This window comes from Octopus bimaculoides, chromosome 2 (assembly GCF_046866305.1).
Source record: "Octopus bimaculoides isolate indiv1 chromosome 2, ASM4686630v1, whole genome shotgun sequence".
In the NCBI taxonomy this organism is placed as follows: Eukaryota; Metazoa; Mollusca; class Cephalopoda; order Octopoda; family Octopodidae; genus Octopus; species Octopus bimaculoides.
This window is the reverse complement of record NC_142929.1, coordinates 41,988,386-41,997,303: the sequence shown is the minus strand read 5'-3', so window position 1 is coordinate 41,997,303 and position 8,918 is coordinate 41,988,386. Positions and strand designations below refer to the sequence as shown.

General features: G+C 37.2%; 1 protein-coding gene across 6 annotated transcripts in view; it reads right to left on the bottom strand.

The window, feature by feature from the left end:
• Positions 1-3,968: 3,968 nt before the first annotated feature.
• LOC106884233 (hydroxylysine kinase) overlaps positions 3,969-8,918 on the bottom strand; it is a 49,664-nt gene continuing 44,714 nt past the window's right edge. For all 6 annotated transcript variants that reach the window (XM_089344344.1, XM_052976762.2, XM_052976764.2 and 3 more), the window contains exons 4-6: positions 7,942-8,090; positions 6,735-6,912; positions 3,969-5,238 (exon numbers count right to left, since the gene is read on the bottom strand). In XM_089344344.1, coding sequence (XP_089200470.1) covers positions 4,721-5,238; positions 6,735-6,912; positions 7,942-8,090 — 845 coding nt within the window. In that variant the 3' untranslated portion in view covers positions 3,969-4,720. The remainder of the gene's footprint in view (positions 5,239-6,734; positions 6,913-7,941; positions 8,091-8,918) is intronic.

Genomic DNA, 8,918 nt, shown 5'->3' with positions numbered 1-8,918 from the left:
TCCCACCCACGCACCCCAGAACAAGTCGCAGACTTATTGCTGATTGTACCGGCATTGGGTAGAGATTGAAATATATTTTTCAAACGGTTCTCACTACTTAAGGTCCGAGTGCGTCCCTTGTTAACCCGAGCGACGGACGATGCGATGCGCTTATTCTTTCGAACTCTTTCGAACTTTTTTCATGATGCAGCTTTTGATGGTCTTATTCATATATACATATTCTGTAAAACAATGTTTCTTGATTCGCCAAGATCTCCAAGTAGTTCGTTAACGTTAAGATTTGAAGCTTGAAGACTGCATTTACAGACTCAGAATTCGTGAAAACATCCTAAGCAAAATAAAGATGAAATTTATTGGCTTCGTCTTGAAAACTTGTAATTTGCCAGATTTAAACTTGCGGACTTTCATCTCTTCTCCAAGATGAAAATGCAGCTCAAATGTCACCGTTTTAATACCGTTGTCGAGACCAAGAGCGAATCGAAGTAGGTCTTTGATTCGCTTACGGAAAACGACTTCCGGGCAGAATTTCAAAAGTGGCAGGAACGCCAGAGCCGGTGTTTTTTCTGCGCAAAGTGAAGAAAATGATGTTAAAACGTAGGTAAATAAGTGGTTTTGTTTTTAAACATAACTAGTCCGGGAACTTTTTGGTACTACTTCGTATTCGTGTGTGTGATTAACCTAACAGTTGTTGTTGTTGTTGTGGGTTGTTCTTGCTGTTTAGCCCTAAATCAAATCTAATCGTGTGAATCTCCATTCCGGTATCAACTACTCTGCTGTCTTTTTACGGGTGTCCATGACTACAATATCTAATGTTTTAATGGTTTTCTTTAAAGCTTGTACTTATTCTATCGGTCTCTTTTGACAAACCGTTATGTTGCGAGGATGTAAGCAAACCAGCACCGGTTGTCAAGCGGTGATGGGGAACAAACACAGACATAAAGACACACACACATAGGGAGCTATGCATGTACGATGGACTTCTTTCAGTTTCCGTCTCCCAAATCCACTCACAAAGTTTTGGTCTGCCCGAGGCTATAGTAGAAGACACATACCTAAGGTGCCACGCAGTGAGACTGAAACCCGGAACTATGTGGTTAGGAAGCAAGTTTCTTATCACGCAGCCACATCTGCGCCTTAGATAACTAAATTAAATGAAATAACTTCATATGCGATGTTTCGAGTTATTAATCGCTTTTTAGAACCCACAGAAGTTTCGCTTTAATTTTTTTTATTCAATGCTAAACGTTAATGCTCCGAATATGGTTATCTAACAACGTCGCACAATGCTGTGGAATCCTAACTACAATGAATAGAACAAGGCAATTACCAGAAGAACATTGAATAAAAGTGAACCCGGACAGCTCACTCTATATCGGGGGGCGAAACAGAAGAACTGCATCAGGCAGTGGGGTTCCATCTTGGGAGTTCAAGAGTTCTGGCGTGTACGGAGTTTAATTGTCACTACTCACAGGTCCGCTCTAGCCCGGGATGGTTGTAGGCCCAGTTATGTGTCAGATAACAGACGGTCCTGTGGCTAAGGCATTCAGGAGTCGAGAGACAAATAGGGAGAAAGAAAGAAACAAGCAAACAAACAGACAACAAATCAAAGATAGATAGATAGATAGATAGATAGATAGATAGATAGATAGATAGATTTCTTTTATTAGCCACACGGGGCTCAACAAAGATGGGACAAATACAATGTAGAGGGGAAGGGGAAAGGGAAAAAAAGTAGGGGGTGTCGATCAAAAGGGATCGTAGGAAGGAAAAAAGGGGGAGTTCGATCAAAAGGGATTTTTAAAAAAGCGATCAATAGGGATCGTGTATCATAGATAGATAGAGAGAGAGACATACATACATACATACATACATACAGACAGACAGACAGACAGACAGACAAACAGATAGATAGATAGATAGATAGATAGATAGATAGATAGATAGAAAGCGAGAGCTTGGGAAAGCTAACAAACATGCAAAACTGCAATGGTAATAAAGTACAAATGTCACCGGATTATTTATATATATATTTTATGTTACAATTTCTGAACGTTCTGCTGATAATGTTTTCCACTTTACTGAATATCTTGTTTGGTGACACCTCTAGTAATATACTAGACTACCCGTGACCCATTGGGTTACCTGGAAAGTCTGAGTTTCCCAGCAACAGACTTTGTTTCGTGAGCGGGGGTTTCCCTAGGTTATTTCGCATGTTTTCAACGAATGTGACATCGAAATCACGCGTAAAGGAAGAAATTGGCTGCTATTTCTTTCACGCCCTGCTACTATGTAACAGGTATTTTGGGCCCTTTATCGCAAATAGCTGTTACGTGGTAGCAGGGTGTGCTAGAAATAGCAGCCAAATCTTTGGAGCTGAGAAACGTTGAATGCACTCGAAAAAATTTTTGTAATGGTATTCCCTTGGGGCGATCTTTCGCTTTGACTCTCAGAACTGTCATCTGGATCAGCTGGTTTTGTTTGTTAATTTCCGTAAAAATTATTTATTTATTTACTTTTGTTTTAAAGTGAAAGAGAGGACAAAGTGAAAGGTGTATGAACGTGTATATGAAATGGACGTGTGTGTGAGACAGAGAGAGAGGGAGAGAGAGAGACAGCCACTTAGACATACACGAGAACACACACGTTCACTCACTCTGTCACTTACTTACTCACTCATTCACTCACTCACTCACTCACTCACTCACTCACTCACTCTCTCTCTCTCTCTCTCTCTCTCTCACACACACACACACACACACACACACACACACGCACACACAGAGGCACACGTACATACAAAAAGATGTACACATACGTATTGATGTATGTACCTATATGTGTCAACACACTCCTTCACTCTCTCTCTCTCTCTTCTTCCCCCCTCTCTCTCTTTCTCTCTCTCTCTTTCTCTCTCTCTCTTCCTCCCCTCTCTCTCTTTCTCCCCCTCTCTCTCTTTTACACACACACACACACGTCCATTTCATATACACGTACATACATCTTTCACTATAAAACAAAAGTAAATAAATAAAAAATTTTTACGGAAATTAACGAACTTCGGATGACAGTTCTGAGAGTCAAAGCGAAAGATCGCCATTCACTTGAAAATAATTTTTAAAAAAAGATTAAAATATGGTCTGCTTAAAGAACGCTAAAATATAAATATTTAGTGTACAAACAACTTACATTTTTGAAATCACATTCGGTTAAAAATATTTCTAAATGATTAAAATATTGAGTACGTCAAAAAGTCCACGTTCTTTTTTTCTTAGAGAGCGCGAAGACTATGTGTGCGTAAATGTCACAGATAGCGGACGTGTGTTTGTGTTGATTGACACGCCATGACATTCATTATATGTGTGTGTATTCTGTATGTGTGTATGTGTGTTGACGTCATGGAAGCCATGTTTTTTTTTCATCAAGAAATAAGAAACAAAAATTTTTGTTTAATCGTTTTCATGAATAAATAGAGGTCCAAATATCACAAAACTTTGTACTGCACTGCTGAAGGTAAGTATGAAAATAAATATGAAAAACAAATTGAGACAAAATATACTGAGATATTTCGGGTACACACAAACATCTCTAGAGTTTTAGTATTATTAAAATTTGATAGTCTGCTGGAGTTTATGTTGTTGATTCAAAGTGTCTTAGTTCGTTGGCACTGCTCTACACGTGATAGCTTTCTTTATATAGCAGTGTCTTTGTAAGTATTATAACATCCTCGATAATATTACTAACAAAATAAAATCGAATTCAATACCTTTGTCGGGTATGTGTATACATACGCATATATATATATATATATATATATATATATATATATATATATATATATATATATATATATATATATATATATATATATATATATATATATATATACATATGTATGTATGTATGTATGTATGTGTGTACGTACGTGTATGTATGTGAGCGTGACGATAAACAAAGAAACTTGTTTAAAATTTTTGATAAAAGAATATTTATTTTTATTGCAAGCAAAATTTTTGTCGTTACTACGAACGACAAACATCAAGATAGTTTGAAACTAATTGTTCTTGGACTAGGTATGATAATAACCGCTGTCGAGAGTTTCTTGATGTTAGCTGATCATTGTGTGGTGCTGTTGCCGCCGTCCATTGATTTTGTGTTGCGACAGCGCTCAGGACAGCTGCTGGTTCTGATATTGTCTGATGATAACCGTCTGCTGTCTGCGTGTATTCTCCTCTGTTAGTAGCTAAAATATGCTTAATATATAGTGGTGGTGTAGGCAAAAAAAAAAAATATGCGCCGAAGATGAAATTGTTGTTACATCCCGATCCACACGAAGACTTGAATTATCAGATTTTTTTATGACGTTGGTATCATCTTCGCGAATTGCAATCGTATTCTTTAGCTGAGGTTTTTTTAGGTTTTAATGTGTGTTTTTTTTTTTCATCGGAAATAGTAATCCAAATTCGATCGCTAAATATTCCTGCTACATATGTATGTATGTATGTATGTATGTATGTATGTATGTATGTATGTGTGTATGTATGTATGTATGTATGTAGGTAGGTAGGTAGGTAGGTAGGTAGGTTGGTAGGTAGGTAGGTAGGTAGGTATATGCAAGTGAACCTTTACATACGTGTAATTCTGTGTTAGACGTATATAAAAAACGCGAGAACAAAAGCTATATATCCAATCGTTCCTTTTCATTTTACTTCATATATTCTCGTTAATTTTCACCATATGAGCTTATAATCTCATTCCATCTCTTCAAAAGGACTTCTTTTGGTGTCTTCCAGATTTTACGAATCAATGGCCAACCTTGAGCAGAAGTTCTCAGTGGATACAAGTTTGTAGTATCTTGTTGATATACGTACCTTCCAATAGTCAATGACTTAGCAAGGCGACCACATATCAAAACAGGTAAAGCGTCAAGTTCCTCTGAATTCAATTTGATCTCCGAAAAGTAACCAGCTAAAATGTGACCACCAACATCTAATGAATCAATGATTTTGCTCTCCAGTGAGATGTAAGCAATAGAAATTGCAACATCATGAACTATGTACGAGTATCTTGTGTGACCAAAATCGATAATACCAGACACGCCGTACGGTGACGAAGGTATTTTTCCAGCCGTATCATTAATGTTCACCGAACAAAGTTTTTCGTTGCAATGCAGTGACTCGACTTCCTCATGTTTCTTTCTAACTATGATATTCATATGACTGTAGTCACCATGGGTATGACCTGCAACGTTATAAATGTGAAAAATTGTCCGATTGAAATGAAATACAGACCAATGCTGGGATTAAATCGTTGAGTAACACACAATTCCACTCACACACACACACACACACACACACACACACACACACACACACACACACATAGGAAGTAATGTTTATCGCCACATCAATACGGCTGTTCGGCGTTACACCGTTTTTCACCCCAGGAAGAGCCTCATCCGGCTGGTTATCGATGCAATCTGCACCTGGTATATATTGCAAGCAGGGGAGCGAACACCTACCGTCTTCTAGCATACGACGGGATCACCAGACCGAACAGTTTCAGGCTATCTGTGCCTATCGTCAGTGGTGAACACTCGGCCGCTAGAGACAGCAAGAATTTGTTCCAGGTGACAATATATAGAAAATCAAGCGACAATCAGTCACTGATCTTGCAACAAGCAAAGCAGTTAGTTACAAAATCTCTATAAGAGATGAAAGTAGTAACTATACTGAAAAGTAATGCTTCTCGCCTCATTAATATGGCTGTTCTATATACAGCGAGAGAATTAAGGATGTTGAAGTGGATGGCTACAAGTATCTGGGTACTTTGGAGTACAAAAAAATCAAGGTCAAAATTAAATGCAAGTACACATGGTACAGAATATTAAAACAAAAGAAATTAAATATAAATATACATGGCATAGATGGCATTCTGTGATAGAGAAGGACTCCAAGGACCAGTTGAGGAACCTAACTATCTTGCAGAGACGTTCGGTTCAGTCGGCTTCTGGTCCTGAAAAAACGAGTTGAAATTTTCAGCCATGCTCGAGATGTAGTTGATGGTGGCTGCATTGCGTCACAAAGGTGATAACGAATCAATGTCACTGATTCCTCTTGCTTTCACCCTTATATTGTGCTATGTCTATTTTGGAGCATGAACTAATGACCAGGTGTGGTGCACTAACTTGGCTTGTCTCACCTCACCTTTGGTATTGAAGACCAGCCAGGTATTTCGATCAGAAGAGAACGCATTACCATGCTCATCTGTCAGGACTTAGTTGCTCTTTTGAAAGAACATTGAATACCCTTCTGCATTTCCTGAAACAGACGCCTATCACTTTTCACCCTAGTCTTAGTCCTTAGTTACATTTTTTCAGGCAAGGAGCTACTGTCTTTTATAACACACTGCTTCCACGCTTCTTCTTCAAGTGGAATTCGATTTTTGTTAAAAAATTCTCTGTATCCAGTGATACCCGAAAAATGCTTCCATTGCCTCTAACGTTCTCACTCCAACATACAAACATTCAAGTAATCTTTGAAATGCTTCCGTATGCAGTCGACTCGCATCTCCCATATTCTTTACTGAGAACAAGAAGAGCATCCACAAGAAGGTATTTCTATTATGATTTGGGAAAATACCCTAATTTTTTAATAAGTCGAAATCAAATTTTTAATTATAGAGGCATTTTAGAGAGTCAGTTTTTGATATTGTTAGAGTTTCAACTTGGAAGTTACCTTTCTGATATTTTGAGATATTTGGAAGAATTTCCTTTTTGAAAGTTTCAATGACCTCTTCGACTAGCATTCGATCGTTTTCAATTTCGATAAACTCTAGGTATTTAGTCAGTATAGGTAGTTTCTCCAGATTCCAAATAACTTGAGGTCTATTTTGGAAAAACGGATGAGAGAAATTCTGCAATAAAAGAAAGAGAAATATATCTAGTTACATGACAGATATATTGTAGAAGACAAAAAATTTGGTTTGAGATACTTGCTCTTTTCTAAAAGAGTTATAGCATACTTGGTTGTTACAAAACAAATCTTTTGGTTGAACAGTGGAGATTTTGTATCCTATCAAAAATCCTGTAAAATCGTTTTTTAAATACGTGTATAGGAAGTTACAATTCACTACTGAAAGAAGTGGAAATATAGAGTAATTGATGAATGTTTCTTTAACAGCTATAACTGAACTTCATTTCTCACGTGATCAAAAGCCTAATATAGGCAGGTTGTCAGTGAACAGTTATATCTCAAGCATGATCTCCACAGAACATCTCTACAGAAATACAGCCTTCAGCAATAAAGATTACTAACAGCATAAAATAGTTTCTCAGAATTTCCGGCCACAAGTTTTCAATAAGCAGGATCGTACAGTAGATTAATAAAAGAAGAAACTAGCAGCAACACATAATCTCTATTCTAAATTGGATATTCGTGTTTGCTGAGAAATTAACCAGTTAGCTTGCTTGAAATGCTATAAGGCTCGGTGTGGGCAGAATTCGTTGGGTAAACGATTTGATAGGTGCAGTGACGACGATAGTTTGATGAAGGCTAAGCTTGAAGATCAAAAGTGTTCGAGGGGAATATATATCGATCAGAAATGCCAGTAGGTTATGATATTAACAGTTTCAGAGCGTTCGGAATTGTAAAATATCCGGTTTCTATTATAGTAGCGTGGGCATGGAAGGAGTGGAGAAAACATAAGTATTAAAGTCACTAAGAACGATTACTTTCGAATATATTGTGAAATAAGTCTTCAATACAGGACGTGACGTGCATATACTACCTGACTGAGTGAAGCTGGAATACAGACTATAGCAGGGTAGTATTCCTTTTTTTAAGATGGTGGCGTGGATAGTTGATTACAGTTTCAAGTAAGCTGACAGACCACGAAGAAACTTTCAGGGAAATGTGCATCTCTGAGAAATAGAATTTTACTCACCTGTAATAACTTACTCATACGACCAAGTAGCTTTCCAACATTATATAACAGAGATGGAACCAGAGGTACTGAACTTAAAATTACTCCAGGAACGAAGGTCAAGAGAATAATCATATGACAATTCTTTTCTGAATCGGAGTCGTCCGTATCTAAAACATTAAAAAACTTCATGTTTATCCATAAATACATAAAAAATAACAGTTCTTCATGTTTATCCATAAATACATAGAAAATAACAGTTCTTCAAAACGCACATGCGCATATCAACACAGCTAAACATACATACAAATTTCCCGTATGCATGTACACATTCACATATAAAGGAAATGGACCTCCGTCAATTTCGACGATAAATATTCAGTTGTTCGATCAAATGAAAAACTTTGCATTAGCATGTGAAGTAGTTGACTATTCTACAAACACTTGTACCCTTGATATAATCATCAGACAGATTCGGTATGACACAGCATGTTACAAGGCTCAGTCTTTGAATTAAAGGTACAACTGATTCAATGGGCTTCTATACAGTTTCCGTCTACCCAGTTTCACTCACAAGGTTTGTGGTGAACCGAAGCTATGATAAAAGACATTTGTCCAAGATGTAGTGCAGTGGCATCGAACACGGGAACTCGTCATTTACGAAGAGAACTTCTTAACCACTTGGCTTGTCTATGAATTTTCAGACTGACCAAATGATTACATAGTGTAGTCTCAGTCGAGATTACATAATGAAATCATTTGTGTGTTAAATGGAGAGGTTAAGGTGAATGTATAACTAATTAATTCGCTCTAATTAATTTATTGATATTTATTATATCGAGCCACGAGAAAGAAAAATCTCAAGTCGATATTCCAGAAATTTGAAACCAGAACAATACGACACAAAGAATCCAAGTTGTATCAAGTCTCTACTAATTCTACCAACCTAAAAAGCAAATAGTATTTTCACAAGTTTAAAAAACAAAGGAATTTCTTGT